The sequence below is a fragment of the Sphaerodactylus townsendi genome, linkage group LG06, assembly GCF_021028975.2.
Source record: "Sphaerodactylus townsendi isolate TG3544 linkage group LG06, MPM_Stown_v2.3, whole genome shotgun sequence".
Classification (NCBI taxonomy): domain Eukaryota; kingdom Metazoa; phylum Chordata; class Lepidosauria; order Squamata; family Sphaerodactylidae; genus Sphaerodactylus; species Sphaerodactylus townsendi.
In genome coordinates this window covers 58,223,692-58,240,913 of record NC_059430.1, presented here as the reverse complement: position 1 = coordinate 58,240,913, position 17,222 = coordinate 58,223,692, and the positions used below count along the sequence as shown (strand labels likewise).

General features: G+C 41.5%; 1 protein-coding gene across 1 annotated transcript in view; it reads left to right on the top strand.

The window, feature by feature from the left end:
- The window catches only part of TPH2 (tryptophan hydroxylase 2), a 79,979-nt gene extending 63,027 nt beyond the window's left edge, over positions 1 to 16,952 (top strand). The window contains exons 9-11 of the mRNA XM_048502520.1: positions 13,812 to 13,907; positions 14,677 to 14,810; positions 14,908 to 16,952. Of these exons, the coding sequence (XP_048358477.1) occupies positions 13,812 to 13,907; positions 14,677 to 14,810; positions 14,908 to 15,082 (405 nt within the window). The 3' untranslated portion in view covers positions 15,083 to 16,952. The remainder of the gene's footprint in view (positions 1 to 13,811; positions 13,908 to 14,676; positions 14,811 to 14,907) is intronic.
- The last annotated feature ends 270 nt before the right edge of the window (positions 16,953 to 17,222 follow it).

Below are 17,222 nucleotides of genomic sequence, written 5' to 3'. Positions count from 1 at the left end.
ACTGGGGCTATCTTTGAATGTGATTTTCTTTAGTCACCATGGCTAGTAGCCATTCATAGGCCTATCCTCCATGAATCTACCCAATTTCCATTTAAAGCTTTCTGTGGCCATTACTATTTTCAAAATTCAAATGCTGTTCTTTTCATTGTCACCAGCAAGTCTGGTCCAAATGTTAACTTCCTAATACTCAGTGAGAATTTGCCTTTATAAGATTTTTCTGGCTGTCTATTTTCCATAACTAAGAGGCTTCCATAGGTGTGGCTTCTACATTTCCACATAAGGCCAAATACTTCCTTGCCAACTGGAGAGTGGGAGGGGTGAGTGATATCATGGCCAATGGGATCTAGTCTCCATACATCTTGGACAGGGAAAATTTAGTTCTCAGATTGAAGTAGTGGGCCATTTTTGCTTTAAGTGACCCTTTCCCAACTTTAAGAACCTGGCTATTCTCCCAGTCATAGTAGCAAATGGAGAATTTTTAAAAAGCAATTTACCTGAAAATATCCAATCACAAATTAAAATCTTGGTTTTTTAAAAAATTCTTTGGCAGAGTAGAGCAGTGATCTGAGTGGGGTGATATATACACATTAGTTCCATCCTAACTACAGCCTGAAGATTATAAAACTGTCTAGAGGATAATTATTATGGGATGCTGCACTGAGACCCAGTGATTAAGTATGCCTGTGCTTTGTGCTGAAAGGCTTAGACTTAATATTATTTCACTTTTTCTGCATACTCTCCTTCTCTGTACTATGTTTACAAACTTCTGACAGGTAACTCAGTGATGACTCACAGGCCTAATTTATATTTATGATTCATTCTCCATACATGTCCTCACTGCTATAAAAAAATCCCTCCCAACAGATGCTAAATTCTGTTTGAAGAAGATTTCATGTAAGAGCTGTGAAAAACCACTCCCATTTAGACAATGTTTTTAGTATCATAATTACTCTTTTCCATTGTTCTGTCTTTCAGGTTCATACAACTTGATGACTTCAAATTTTTGCAAAGTAGGTTTAGATATAATAATTAAGAACCACAGAAGATCAATGGAATTTACTTTAATTAAAATTCATAGCACGGATATTATGCTTCCAAATACTTTCCAGTACAAATCCACTTCAGCAGTGTTCAATCCAACCACACCATCCTTACAATTGGTTTTATTTGACACATTTGCACAATCCATTTTGTTGAGTTGTGACACCTGTTCCGACTTTCCAGTGCTTTTGCTTTCTCCTTCACCCAAGTACCACCTCAGCCGTGGGATGGTCCAGTGCCTGCCCCTGTGTAATGTTGTCCTAAGAAAATAACAAAGCAAGCATTACAGAGCAGCAGGTTTCAGATGGATTTTATTATCATGGCTCCTATTGCACTTTAGAAATGGCTGGGAAGATCACCTCTGTTTTGACCCTAAGACAAGGACTACCGTAGGGATGAATATTGTCTCAGAAGCAGTTTTTATTCTAGTCCTGCCATGTTGTTATCAAAGTATAGGTGTGGATTAATTTAATTTGTTTGGAAAAGAAAACAGTTTCTTTTAAAAAATTATTTTAAAAATGCTTTTTGATATTGTGTCTCTCTCTTGGGTCTTGAATGAAATGTCATGCTTGACTATATCTGCTGATTAATTATGAACATTAGCACTTCATTATGGAACCAAAACTTCTATGAAATATTTTAATCATAACGCAAGAATGCACTTCAAAACATTTTTAAAGTCCTTTCCCCCTGTGAGTACTCTGCCACAGGGGTTGCACAAGTGACCCAGCAGAAGGCATACTTGTGTGCCTCCCCTTTTGTTTAATTTACATTTGGGTTTTTTTTCCTTCTTTGCAGTGTTGGTGCACATTTATCCTAGCTTTTAAAATGGTGGATAGCTACTTGCTATATTTACTTCCATATCTATTAGCACATATCATATGCTCATGCCATTTTCACACTAAAAATAATGGCAACAATCATTTGTGATTTTTTTTCTGCCGACTGGAACAGTTGCCTGTCATGCTCTGTAAGAGACACCTCTTCACTAAAGAGCTTAAAATGTAGTATGAATTTGCTGGGGAGGGGGAAATGACCTATCTGCAAGCAACAAAGCAAAGACAGACAGGGCCTTTCCCCACTCTCTTCGATCCCCCCCTATGCCGCACGCATGGTCTCAAGTGCTTGGCAGTATCCCTGAAGCAGCGCCAGGCGTCCCCATCTAATTCTCGTGTTCTCTTGGGCGCGGGGAATCAAATCAAAAGGCGCTCATGCAAGAAGAGCACTACTGCAAGGGATGCGATGGCGCTGAGGGGGCACGACAGCGGCAGCATCGGGGCAGCTGCGCTGTCGCCGCCCCTGTCGTGGGGAGTGCCGGGGGACCCTGCGCTACTCTCCTCAAGTAGCACGGGGCTTAAGGTAAGTGGGGAAAGGCCCACAGATGCATTACAAGGAGCTTGGCCTCTGATCACTATAGATCTTATTTACCCTACACCAGGGGTCTTCAAACTATGGTCCTCCAGATATTCATGGACTACAATTCCCATCAGCCCCTGCCAGCATGGCCAAGTGGTAGGACTCATGGGAATTGTAGTCTATGAACATCTGGAGGGCCATAGTTTGAAGACCCCTGCCCTACAACATAAAAATGTGATGTTATTAATGATTGTGGGTTTCCTCACTATGCCTAAATGGCTCTGGTCAAGCTGACATCAGGAGTTATGGGAGGTGATTCCCCCACCTCTCTGGTGAAAGAAGTGGCATGAGTGTGTGTAAACATGATGTGAACATTTTGTTTGCGGATATGAGAAGAGGCAGAGAATCAGCCAGACATTGCAGGGAGTTGGCTGAAGCATCTTTGGGATACATGTTTTGTCTGCCTGGGAATCTTATGCTGAGTGGCATATATTCTACCCTGCAGGAGTGCATCACTATTCTACCTGTATATTTATTAATAAACCAAGTGCCACAAATTGCTGTAAACCAGGGTTCTCTCAAGTGAATCAAACTTGGCAACTACTACTCTAGAACCTCTCACTGTTGGGGACAAGTAGGGCTCACATAACAGTTATTTTGATGGCCCTTGTGCAGGAATCACTTGTGTAGCGGCCTGTTGCCAAGATAGCACATATCACAGACTGAGAAAGGAGGAATAATTGAGATTGTATATACCGGTACCATTTTCGCTTGGGTATAAAAAGAGCACCTCCAGTAGAACCAGGGAATTGTTCCCTCCAGACTATGGCTGTCAGCTTTTTCTCTCTCTGAGTGCCTTTGTGCATGGAGGCCATCTAAAATTGAGCATGTTTATCTCTTTTTTTCCATTTGGATGAAAAGATTAATTTTTGATATTATAAGCAGGGAGTGCAATTCCCTATCAGTTTCCCTATTTCTGAAGTCTCTGTCCCTAGAGTAAGGAAAGGTCTTTGCAGTTATAGCCTCTTGGCAGTGTTGTGTACCAACTCTTGTATTATCATATTTTGGCTCTTTCCACACTGCTTGAGGGGGTAGGGATACTTGCTTTATGTCACAGCCTGGGAACATATTGTAGACCTTATACTTCTACCTTACTGCCTTCTGAACCATAGACCAGTGTCAAAGGTGGTAACAGGAGTGCGGCATGAATTAAGGAGCACATTAGGGTTATCCAGACGAGAGAGAGAGAGAGAGAGAGAGAGTGTCTTTCTGTTGATCTGCCTTAAGAATGTTTCCCTCAAAATAGGACTAGGGAACTGTCTCCTCTCAAATGGGATTGTCAGATTCATGGGGCATTAATTCAAACCTGTAATGTATTCATTTTGAGATGATTTTGTTGGGATATTTTTGTTGTCTTGATAAATGATGACAGCTCACATTTTTTTCAGAGCAGAGCGATAGCACAACACTTGATTGAATATATCCCTTTACACTGTAGAGGGAAATGATGTTGCAGTGATTTCATGGAAGGCAGCATTGTTTACAAAAGGGTATGGAAAGACAGGGATAATATACATTAGCCCTGGTCCTAGTGTATAGCTTGGCATTCAGAGGATCCCTTGTCTAGGGGCCCTGGAAAGGATGTCAAAAGGCTGATTCTGCTTCCACTGAGATAAGTGTGAACTATTTTAGACAGCCAAAATTAGACCAACAGCTTGAAAGAGAAATGAACAAATGTTCATTTCAGCTATTTAAGAGAACTTTGAATATAAATGAACATGACACACTTTTTAATGTCAGTTGGAAGGAGAACTGTTTTCATTGCTTATTGTTCTTTCTTCAAAAAGCCAGGATAAATTAATTACAATAAATTTCAGATCTCTGAACCTGCCCAAGATGAGAAATAAATGGTAATGGAATAAAACAGGACTTTCCAAAGCTTTCAAACTGGGAAAAGGGTCTTTTTTTTCTTGTTGCCCAAAAGAATTACATGAGGTAAATTCAAAGAGTAGGGTACTAAAATGTTTGAATGTTTTGTGATGAAACATGAGATAAAGATCAAATTATACATTATGTCCATGATTATTTTTCCTAGTCTTTTTTTTCTTTTAGTGTGAAGCAGCCATGTGTAAATCCAGGTGAACTATAGGACTGATATTAGGGGAAGACAGGTGTCATTTAATAACCCCCTTTCCAGCTGCTCAAAATCTCCCCCTGCTGATATTCTTCTCAAGAGACAAAAAATGATGGGAAAGCTGCTGGGAATGGGGTGGAAGAGTATATTTTTGAGTAGAAATGTCTCTGGCAAGGAAATGTTTAAACAATCCCATTCCCATTCTTCTACTAAAAAGTACCTGTGGGTGATTTATATTTTTTTAAAAATAAGACAAATAATAATAGAACTACATATACCATCTAGTTTGACCATCAGAATTTTTTACCGAAAAGGTCAGGTTACGGTGGATAATTTTTATGAAGTATACATTTGTAATACTGTTTTTTCAAAATACTGTATAATCAATAGGGCTGCTGTCTCTTTGATATTATCTTCATTACCAATTGCTCCCAAATCCTGACCGACTTCAACAGCAGCTCAAAAGAAATGCTAAGAGTTATTTTTTCCAGAAAGCAGCAAGCAGTATTCAGATTGACCCTCCACAAAATCAGTAACCATTTACTCAGCAGAAAAGTGTAAGCATCGGCTCAAAGGTGATGGTTAATAAATAGTGCAACTGAGTGTATTTCCAAATTTGATTAAGACACAGTTCACAGTTCAATTTTCTGAAGTGTCATTTGGAGAACCTAGGAATTTAACAAATAAGATGGGAAGTGCAATCCTGGTGTGTGTTTGTGTGTGTGGCACAGTCATGGAACAGCTGTGCTTCCTCCCCAGAGGCTTGCTATACCAGAGACAGCAAGCTGAAAGCAACGCTGCCCCTTCCCTTGTGAAAATACCTTTGCAGCTCAATGGGTTGCATCACTAATTTCACCAGTGTAAATCTGAGCCAGCAAATGGGAGTGTTCCCAGGCTGCAAGGGTTTAGGAAGCTGACTAAAGCTGACCCTGCCGTTGTGAATATCCCATTCAGTGCCAGTGTGGGTTTCTGATGAAGGAGTGCTGGCACCACTGTGGCACTGGCACCTGAGCAGTGTGCTGCTATTTGGCTCCCCAACACTAACATAAGGGCCTCTGTGCCAGCACAAGTGGCCCTTTTGCCAGCACAAGTGGCATTTATGCTGGTGCTGGGGGTCATGCCACCTCCTCCATTCGTGTGGATGGTCCCAGAATCAGCCGAGACAACGGCGCAGAGCTGCACCGTCGTCAGAGCGACTTACCGGTCCTGCGGCTCTCCGGCACATTGCCGAGGCCAGGGGACACGTCCCCCTGCCCTGCGCGACCGCTCCAGGGTCGCAGGGCAAAGGGGGCGTGTCCCCAGGCCTCGGCAACGCGCCGGAGGGCCGCAGGACTGGTGAGTTGCCCAGTCGGGGGGGGGGGAGGCGCCTGGAAGCCGCTGCTGTTCGCCCGGCAGCGGCTCCAAGCTGCCGTTTCCTGTAAACCTCACTTGCCGAGTGAGGTTTGGAAACGGCGGCTTCACGCCGGTCGGGCGGCGCGAGGGTGGCGCGGCTGGGGAGCGAATGGCTCCCTGGGGACAGCGTTTTGGCCATCCCCAGGGCGCCATAAACCGGAAAGGGCCCTGGAGTTGCAACCCTACCTGAGAGTCACAGGCTCTTTGGGAAGAGGATGAAGTGGGAAATGAGAACTAGCAAAAAATCACTTCCCTCTCCACAAAAGCAGAAGTGCCATGGAAAAAACTTTTTTCTTGTGAATTTTTGTTTATTGTTTTGTTTATTTTGCACATCTAGATAACACATACATAGAAAGATAAAGAGATCCTGATCAAGTACCCCCTCCCCCCTATAATAAAGAAGACTTTTGGATCCAAGTTTTCACTGTTGACTTCTTGTTCTTCTTGTTCTTCTTCTCTGATTATTATTAATGTTGCTGAATACTCCATTTCTAAGCAGTGGCTGGAAGACTATAAAATAAATAATGTGTAAAAAACTTCTCATTTCAGTTTGTCTCTAATTGGCCTGAGCCTAGCTGGTAGGGAACCATGCGGCTATCAGATGTTCAGCATGGCTACAATTGGCCATCAGCCCCTGGTAGCATGGCTGGGAATGGGAATGCTGGTAAGTTCCTGATTGGAGAGCCGCGAGGTTCCCAGCCCCTGGTATCCTGATGGAAGGAGTTGATTGGTCGGGCCCTATCATTGTTATGAGGCCATTATTCTGATCAAATGGATCCCTGCTGTGCTAAAAGTTATGAGTAGACAACCTAATTCAGCTTTTGCTCTTATGCTTATTGTAAAAAAAGGTTTCATCCAGAAATGTCTATTATATTAAAAGTGGGACATTATCATCTTGTGTAGGTAATAATTATTTCAGTCAAGGGAGAAGCAGTGGCATAGTGGTTAGGAGCAGGTTCATTCTAATCTGGAGGAACCGGGTTTGATTCCCCGCTTTGCCACCTGAGCTGTGGAGGCTTATCTGGGGAATTCAGATTAGCCTGTGCACTCCCACACACGCCAGCTGGATGACCTTAGGCTAGTCACATTTCTTTTGAGCTCTCTCAGCCCCACCTACCTCACAAGGTGTTTGTTGTGAGGGGGAAGGGAAAGGAGTTTGTCTTTGAGTCTCCTTTGAGTCTCCTACAGGAGAGAAAGGAAGGGTATAAATCCAAACTCCTACTCCTACTCTTATCCTCTTCCTCTTCTTCACATCTGTTAGCCACTATAATAGAAGGAGAAGCCTGAGGAACCAGAAACATGACTTGGGCAGAGCAGGGAACTCCAGAAGACCTTTGAAGGGTAAATGCCTTTGGCTCATCTGTTCCAGAAGATGCCCCTGAGGTGCCTGCTAGTGGAGTTCCTTCACCAGAACTTTCCTCTGTCTACCCATGTCCCTGGATCCAGTCCACAAGCCCACCAGAATCTATCTCCACCTTGCAGGAGCAGCAGAGGCAGCAGGCTCATGCTGAAATAACTGAGCAACTACAATAGAAATATGAGACATTATATGTTGTACTTAAAAAAAGGTTGTGTTGTGAGATCTTGGTGCTTAATCCCCCCTTTAATTTCCTGTAACACTTAATCCCACCTTCTTGGGCCAGATCACGGTCCCAGAGAATGTAATCCTTTGCAAGATTCTGGCCCCACTTAAGCTGGAACAAAGTGAGTCCCAAATACTGCTTTCAGAGCAGGTGCTACCCTCTTAGACACTTTAAGCCCTGTGCTTGGAGGGAAAGGTTGCTGAATCAGCAAGTCCACCAGGTGTAAGCCTAGCAGCTCTTGCTCCCCAAGTCTTACCAGTCCCAGGACCAGGAGTAAGGACCTGATATCACTTGAGAAGACCTGACTGGCCCTGCTTGCAGAAAATATAGGACAAGATCTGCCCTACATTCTGCAAGAATGAATTGGATTTTTTTTTAAAAAAAATCATTTTCCTGCCGTGAATAGGAGGATAATTTTTGACGGTTTCCCCCTTCTCCCCGTAGACGCCCACTTTACCACTGGTACTGTTCCTTAGTGCCCTTGTTCCACAGGAGCATGATTTTGGGGAGGTTGGTGAGCTACAGCAGTAGGAGAGACTGCTGGCTGAAATGCCTTCCCTCAATGGAAAATGGCCCTTGAACTGTCTGCTCATTATCCTTTGAGCAAAAGAAGTCTTAGAGCCCCATCCAGGTGTGTGTGTGTGCCGAATCTGCCTGCTGGAGCAGGACATGGCCACATTGGCAGATTAGCCCTCTCCAAGGCACTTACTCCAAGCGGAGGGGTGATTCTGCCAGTGTGCAGCTGCAGCGGCTCTGGTGCTGGAACATGATGCTGGACTTAGTCACTTTTCCCCAGCCATTCGCCGTGTTACGTCAATGGATGGGGCCTCTGACTTATGCTACTCAAAAGGATGGTGTAAGTCTATGAAGCTCAATGGGGGCTTCTCAGCAGCAGGGAGGCTTCTTTGCTTCACCAGCCTCCCTGCCCTGCTGGGAAACCTCTTTTGAGGGGGCAGTGGCCTGGGCATACGGCTCCTTTGATGGGGCTGCCCATTTCCAAAAGAAACCTCATTTGTACCAGTTTAGGTGTTGTATTTGACTTCAGGGGAAAATAGAAGATGGGTGACCAAAGTTAAGCTTTGTGGAGCAACCATTTCACCACTCATTAAAAGTAAAAAGTTGGTCAAAGAATACAGCTTTAATTCTTTTTGCTTTGCTATAGCTTATTTTCATATTATTTGCCCTAAAAAAAAGTGGATGTCCAATTTAAAAATTGTCTTGCTCAGCAGGAAGTTTCTTTGCTTTGTAAAGTTAAATTTCCCCCTTGGTTTAGCATGTTCAAATTTAAACGTGACTTGTAACTTTTTGACCTTACTGTTTTTCCAGAAAGACAGGCTCTAAAGTGCACAAGGCTTTTCATTCAGTCTTGAAAGTCAGTGCTTTCATCTATTACAGAAAAGTTCCTTTTGCTGCAGTGTTTTGTCTGTGGTCCTAATTCTATAGAAACTATTCCTTATCTTCTTGCTATACTGTTTCATTAATAAAACAGTGGGGCTAAGTTCAGTTCCCTGGTTGCCTCAATACTTCAACTTTGTACTATAATCTGCAAAACAGACAAAAAATTAACTGCCAAAGTGAGATAATCATGGTACAAGTAATCAGAGCCTTGGTAGGGTCAGTGGGCATACTATCCCACCAGGAGAACTGGTGCCTTCTCCACCCTCACCCAAACATTTTGAACAACACTTTTCCCTTGTAAAAGAGACTGTTTAAAGGATGAGAGGTTTTTTTTAAAAGAACAGGAACATATCTGTTTAAAACCAATCTGTGGTGGCTGAAGGCTCCCCCAAACTGGTAATGCTCCATAATCTATACACTTGATCTGCCCATTAGAGATTCTTGCTGGTTCCCTGTTGATTTTTCAAAGTTACTGTCTCCTTAAGATGTGTCAGTGATCCTTTAAAAAAATTTCAGTGGCTATGACTGACTATTCTTAAGCAGACAACATCAGGAAATCCTGATTTATTCAAGGATAGTAAACATTTCTGAATATAATAGGGCTGCCAGATCTAGGTTGGGAAATATCTTGAGATTTTCTTGGGGGAAGGTGCATGGAGCCTGAAGTAGATGGGGTTTGGGGAGGAGAGTGACTTCAGCAGAGTATATAATTCACCTTCCAAAGGTTCCATTTTTTCCAGGCTGAACTCATGTCTATTACCTGGAGATCTGTTGTAATCCCAGGAGATTTCCTGCCAACACCTGCAGGGTACCAACCCTAAAATGTAAACATAACTGTGTTTAATCTAGTTTACATGTTCCTGGTGCCAGCAGGCTATATGTCTGTAAAAATTTATTATTTGGCTTGGCAACAGGCTCCTGTCTATTTACGCCCCAGGTGGAGCAGTGGAGGGGGTGTGTTCAGCCCATGGCGGGGCATTCTAGGGAAGGGGCGGAAGGCAAGCATGCGCCCTGGGTGCAGTTCCCCCTCGCTCACCTCTGGTTCTGGCTGCACCCAAATTTTAAAAGAAGACAAACTCAGCCACGTTGAACTCAGCCACCTGTTATAGCACGCTCCCACAAGGGTTGCCAGCTTCCTGGGGTTTTTACTATCTCCAAGTTACAGAGCTCAGTTCCTCTGCAGCAAATGGCCCTTCCCAGATTCCATCCCCCAAATCTCCAGGAATTTCCCAACCTGGAGCTGACAATCATTTTCCACCAGAATCTGCGTAGTGGAGATGTCCAGAATAGGTTTTGAGTCATATTAGGTGAGATACAGTGTAAAACTTAACTGTATTGTAGCCTGTCTGGATGGATAGATAAACACTCCAACACCCAATAAGTATCCCTTTGGAAATACATCTTATTGATCTCAATGGGTGAATATCTTCCAGACAATGTGCTTAGGGGCCCTAGTCTTTGATACGTTTCAACTAAATCAGTAAATGAACTGGACAGATCCAAAGCTGATTCACAACATGTGAGGAATACTTTTTCACATTTATTCTGTATTCTGGCATTTACATTTTAAAACAAACATCTTCATACCTTTTCCTTCTTGATTTATGGTCCAAATGATGCTTTAAGTGAAGGTGTTTGTGGCATCATCACTAGCATCAAAAAACCACCCCTAAAGTGAGAAACTTTTCTTCCTTTTATCAATTGATCTTCTGCTTGCCCTGCATATTGCATCGATCATTTCCACAGTAGGCACCAATTTAATGGTACAATGGGGGGGGGGGGGAAACCCCTGTCTGCTGATCTTGCATTTCCAGGACTTCCTGCTGACCCTAATCAGGCAATTTCCTTTTTTCCCAGTTCAAGACACCCTTGCTCATAAATGCAACTCATGTTTAAGTAAAGTTGAGCATAGACTGTTGACATCAGCATAAGGAAGTGCCTGTCTGAAGCTCTAGTTTTGTGTTACATTGCAGTATTGGCTGTCGTTTAGGGCCACTATCCAGCTCTAGACATTGTATGTGATTGTCTCATATCTGATACATCTATCAGTGGGACCAGAGGAGCACTTGCTTCTCCAAAAATGTGTCACACATATGGAGAAAGCTTTCTAAACTGGGGATTTATGTTAATAACTTTTTTAAAAGGAAAGAGTGAAATACAACCAATGAAAACCAAAGAGCTTCCTAGAAGAGAAATGTTTGTTTTAATAACTGAATTAGTTTGAGAAATGAATTTAATTAGTCTTTTTATTTAAGAATAGTGAAAAAAATAAATAGCCATACTTAAGACTGAGATGGTGATATAATAAAAATGATTAATAGACAGAATGTTAATTAAAGTGAGTAATCCTGCTGGGAACCTGCTGGACATTTGCTCAAAATGTGAATCCTATATTGTTAATGTGTATTTTCCTAATCAATGTGATTCATTGGCTGTATAGTTCTCTAAAGCAGTGAAATCATCAGATGTGACATGCAGATTATTCTGCAGTGGTTAAAATAATTGCATTAAGGACTAATGCTCTGAAGATGGCAGCAGTGGCCGAGATACCAAACTCCATGGCCTAACAAAGGCTTTGTAGAAGCACTGCAACATCAGGGTTTTTTTTTTAAATTGGGATGGTACTCCTAAATGAACAATATTGATAAAATTAGAAATTGACAGAAACAAATTACATTTTACCATCTGAGCATTTCATATCTGGCATGTATTATTTATGCTTACAAAATACAGACTTTTCCAAGACTGTGACTTCCCTAAAAATGAAAATCTGTTATTTTGGTTTGTGTGCATGGAGAATACATCTGTTTTAACATGCTCCTTTATGATACTTCTCTGTCACAGCTGTCATAACTGATCTTATATATTAACATAAATTACATGAATTACAAAACTTCTCTGGTAGACAGATAATGTTGCATCTCTACAAATGAGTACATGTGACAGGGAGATTAAAGCTAGCATGGCAACTATTCTGTATAGTGATATATCCAGAGTGACAATAATCTGAGGGTGGCGAGGAGGGGTCAGAATAAAGGAAGGAAGGATATTAAATATATTGGTTATCTGACTTACTCCTCCTGCACTTCAATTGGCCTCTTGACAGATGCCTCAGGCAGATATCTAGGAAGATAGCAATTAGCCCACTCAATAGTGCTGCCTGATGCCTCCCCCCTCAAAAAAGCTGCAGTGATTCAATTGCTTGGTTTAATTTGCTTGTCTACCTTTGTTTACGAAAAGTATAGAATGCTTGATCTGAAAGCTTTGAAAAGTCTTCCATCAAATTCACAATAACCTATGAAAGGCATGATGATGATAATGATGATGATGATATGCAAAGTCATACAATGGACAATCAATTTGCACACCATTTTTTTTAACCCACAGTAGATAAAAACCAGGATCCAGAAAACCATGAAACTGGTTTTGTGAGCCCAAGGGAGCTTTTTTTTTTTTTTTGGCTGACAAAGTAAATTTCAATTTTCCATGGTACAATTGAAAAGTAAGCAGGGTACCAAAATTCACTGAGGTCAGCCGTTTAGGAAAAAAAAATCCAAAATTCCATTTGGCTAGTACCAGTTTTGTATAAGCTGTTTTTTTAAACTCACATGAATAGACTGCTCAAGTGAAATGTTATTTCCATGGATAATCCAGCTGCAGTGATATTGGCAGCTCTGAGAAATAGTTGGAAATGAATGTCATTCAGGATTTTTGCCCACACCTGAAGCTACATTATGGATTCCAGATGAAAGGAAATGCCCGTGTGGCATGGGTTCTGTGGAAACAGTATCTCATATGCTGTTGGATTGTCCCTTTTATGAGATAGGTAGGAAGAAGCACATAATCCCCTTCCTGCATGGAAGTGAAGGCATTACAGATAAACAGAAGGTTATATATCTTTTAAACAGCCACAACTACGAGCTGTTGGAAGCGGTGGCTAAATTTTTAAATGGTGTTATTTTAACTCGTCAGAAATTGTAAAGTTGTAAAGGCTGTTATTATCTTGCTAAGCTAATCTTAAACAATCTATATGCCATTAAAGGTATTCGAAATCGAAATCGAAATCGATTCCAGATGACCTTCTGAATGCCTGGGAATTGTTTTGAGGAGATTATGTTTTTTGCATTCTGCAGAAAAAGTGTGTGCTTCAGATAAAAGTTATAAAGCTTTCATATATTTGGTGTTTCCATGGTTCAGTATCAGTTTCAAAATGTTGGCAAGGGCCAAATGTCAGAGAGTGGAGCACCATCACTAGAGATTTTCTTACCCAGGCATAATAGATTTCCATAATCTATTTCTTTAGATATCATTAATTTAATTGCTACCTCATTCATAATTACAGATATTGACTGCTTTTAGTTTACCTTTGATAGTATAGTTATTATAACGAAGAGTCTTCTGGCACATTTGAAGAAACATTTCTAGTTGTATAAGCTCTCATGAGCTAGAGTTTATTATGTGGTTCATTATGTTTTCTGTTCGGAATGATTGGTCAGCCCCATGCCTTTTCCTTTGGTTATTTATGTAGTGGGGAGAGCAATGAAGCAAATACATACACTGATAATGTCTGCTGTGCTGTCTTAACTGTGAATACTGTCAGGCTCAGGGTGATTCTGATAGTGATTCTTAATAGATTCATGAAAGAACCCAAAGAAATAAATCATAAAAATGCTGATTTTGGTGTGTGTTAGGAAAATGACATTTAAGGAGCTGAGCCATGGCTGTCCTTGGTTCAACTTGTTGAGAAAATGTGAAATTTTGAAGGAATGGCATAAGCAAGTTACTTTCTATTTATTTTTCTATTTATTTACATCTATTATCCACTCTTTACCACAGTCTCAGGGTGGGTTACTATAAAACAATTCTACCTATCTAGGGGTCTACCCATCTTTTTTTTCTTTTTACAGTGCTATTTTTTCACCATTGAATTTGGCCTTTGTAAGCAAGATGGGCAACTTCGAGCTTATGGGGCTGGCCTTCTGTCTTCTATTGGAGAACTTAAGGTAAGTTTGCAAACTGTCATTTCTTTATACTCTTTATGGATAGTAACTAGGCTTCTTTCAATCTGTATAGAGTCATAATTTAAGAATAATATAGAATTCTAAACTCCAAATAAATGTGACTACGGTCACTGTGTTTGTATTTTGATCTGAAATGTGCCTTTCTGAGAGGAAACAAGTCTGTTAATGGCTGAGACAGGCTTGCTGTGGCACATCTAGCAGCAGCAAGTGCTGTGGTCATTTCTCTATTATGCCTACGTAGCATCTCCCTTGATGATAATGCATCAGCCACTGTGCCAGCCTAAGCCATTGGTTGCCTAGGACAAAACTGCCTAAGACCACCTCATTTGTGCTCTGTTACCCCACAGCATTGGAACAAATTAAAGAGGAGAGGGAGTGGGGCTATTTCAGCAATCAGAGTGCAGGAGGCCTGTTCCCAGGCCTTTCTGCCTCATTCTGACTGTAAGCAGTAAGCTGTCTTAGGCAAAACTGCACTTTTTAAAATAATATTTTCTTGCAGACTTTCTCAGGTACATACATCCTTTGATCTGTTTTGATTATGTAATAATTTTGGGGGGATGGGGTGGGGGTGGAGGATCTTAGAGAACCTAACAGATTCTAAAATAAAATTGAGTTATCCTATTCATAATGAAACACAATTCAGGATAAAATATGAGCCTAGCAACTGTTGAAGAGCATACTATAGTGATGATATAAAAATACATCAGAGTTCTATGATATAATTTAACAGATGCTGTGGTGTGTTTTGCAGCATGCTTTGTCTGATAAAGCCAATGTGAAAACATTTGATCCAAAGACAACCTGTTTGCAAGAATGCCTTATCACTACTTTCCAGGAAGCTTACTTTGTCTCAGAAAGTTTCGAGGAAGCTAAAGAGAAGATGAGGCAAGTAGTTTCTCTTGACCCTTAAAAACAACCCCCAAATCTAATTTTCTCTTATCTGGATGTGCAGAAATAGGAGTATATATATTTTTTCTTACAGGGAGTTTGCAAAATCAATCAACCGTCCCTTTTCTGTATATTTCAACCCATATACACAAAGCATTGAAATTCTGAAAGACACCAGAAGTATTGAAAATGTTGTCCAGGATCTTCGGAGTGACCTGAACACTGTGTGCGATGCTTTAAGCAAAATGAACCGATATTTGGGTATATGACTTCTTTGGTGCTTTGTGGCTTTGGAGCACAGCTGTGCCAGCACCATTATGAAAAGCTATTACCTTTGTAGTGCAATCTGTTCCCTCTCTCTTGCATGAACATCAGCTTGCTCACTGTGTACTCTGTAGCTTCAGATATTCCAACACCAACATGGAAATTCACAAGGAAGTAAATACAAGAAAGTTACATTAATGAATACACATTTGTCTTGGTGAGGAAGCAGCAGCATTATAAATAGAATCACTGCAGTCACAATATTTTCCAGTGAAACTGTAATAAGGACTGATGGAATTTTCAAGTTCCTTGTGCTTGCTGAGGTAAAAGTTTACTGAATACCATAATGTGATTGAATGGGTGAGGAATTTCCATAAGGGGAGCATCACCACCAAAAAGGCTCACCGCTTTAACCCCCCTAACAGCTATTGACAATTCTGGCACTCCAAGCTGGGTCTGCCTGGTAATGTGCACATGAAAGAAGGCTATCACTGAGAAACCAAAATTTTTATGCCTAAGTTAAAATCAGCACTTCAAAAAAAGACTGGCAACCAAAGGAAGTCAGCCTGTATAGGTCTTCAAGTACTGGTGTCTGCATCTTTTAGTGGCGTACCTCTGTCATTAAATAGCTGTCACACTCTCATCTAGTTGTGATTTGCAGACATAAATAGCTCCATACACAGCAGTCTAGTTCGGAGTTTATCAAGGCATGTATAAAAGTGACCAAATAATCTTTTCCACTAGGAGTTAGATGCTGGTACCAGTTATTTTGGTGATTGATGCTACTTGAATCCTCCAGAGGCATGCCTTGTCTGAGGAATATACTTAAGTCAACTCTTCTAAGGACAAGATCTTCCAAGCAGACCCAGCAACTGAAGTGAAATTCTATAGAGCTTGTTCACACATGCTTATTCATAGCTTGATGCTTGTGGTTATTTGCTGTGAATGTTCCCACACCAATCAGACTGCTCTTGTCATTGCTGCATTTTGTGATGGGATCAGCTCAAATATTCAGCTGTGTGTCAATAAGCGCTACATAAACTAGTTTATTTGCATGCGCAAACACAGCCCAATGTGCTATTGAAAAATCTTATTTGGCAGTGATTTTGTTTTCCGAAAGAGAGAATTTCTTTGAAAGAAAGCCAGACATAAGAAATTGCTCCTCTTCTCCAGTAGGGATTCTTTTTCTTTATGACTACTAAGGCTCCTCCAGGACTTTCGAGAGAAAAAGTTTTCATTTCTCATATAAGTGCAGACATTTCTTTTTTTTACTTCAGGAGGCCCATTTTTTTCTCCTGTTGCCTACATGTTTGGGTGTCTCTTGAGACTTGGCTGAATAGTGGTTTATGAAACACCATGAAGTGCAGAAGGAACATATATTTCTGTTAAATGGTCTTTGGAGGCTGCAAAGGAGAATATGCATAATGGACAAATCTTTCAAAGCAGCTAAATTTTACAAAGCACTGAAGCAACTTTCATTTTCCCTCTTCTTATAATACATGTATCCTCATACTTTTAAATGTATTTCTGGTGCCTAATCAATAGATTTCACAAAGCAATACAAAGCCCCATGACACTGCTTGAATCATTGCTGCCTGAGAGAAGTAACTAATAATCCTCCCACCTGTTAGCCCTAAATTAATACAACAGGAACATAATTTTTGTGTGGTAACATTGTTGACCATAGACTTTTATTAACATATTGGTTCAAGGTAAACAGAAGCATAAGACGCAGCATGGGGGTCTGATCTGTGTGCTGGGCAGCCCAAGTGCTGTCCCCCAGCAACCTTAAATTATCCCTCCAGCCCACCTGCTGAAGAAAATTGCCACAAGTTGGAGCAGCTATGAGAGATTCCAGATAGGCGGTTGCCACTTCCTGAAGACTCCTCTGCTGTCAGGGGAACGCGTGGGAACGCGTCCAGCTCTGGCGCAATGGTGGGGAGCATGGCCAGGCCAGGCGTTATGTAGGTTGCCCGGCCTGCCTCCCCCGTGACGTCAGAGTGCCCGGTGATGTCACTGCACAGTGCCCAGCAGCCTGCTGCGCTTGCATGGCAGCCAAGGCTGGGCCTCGCGAGCCTGACAAGGTCTTGCAAGGCCCAGGGAAGGTGGCAGCCGTCGATGAAGGCTGTCCCCCATTGGCAATGG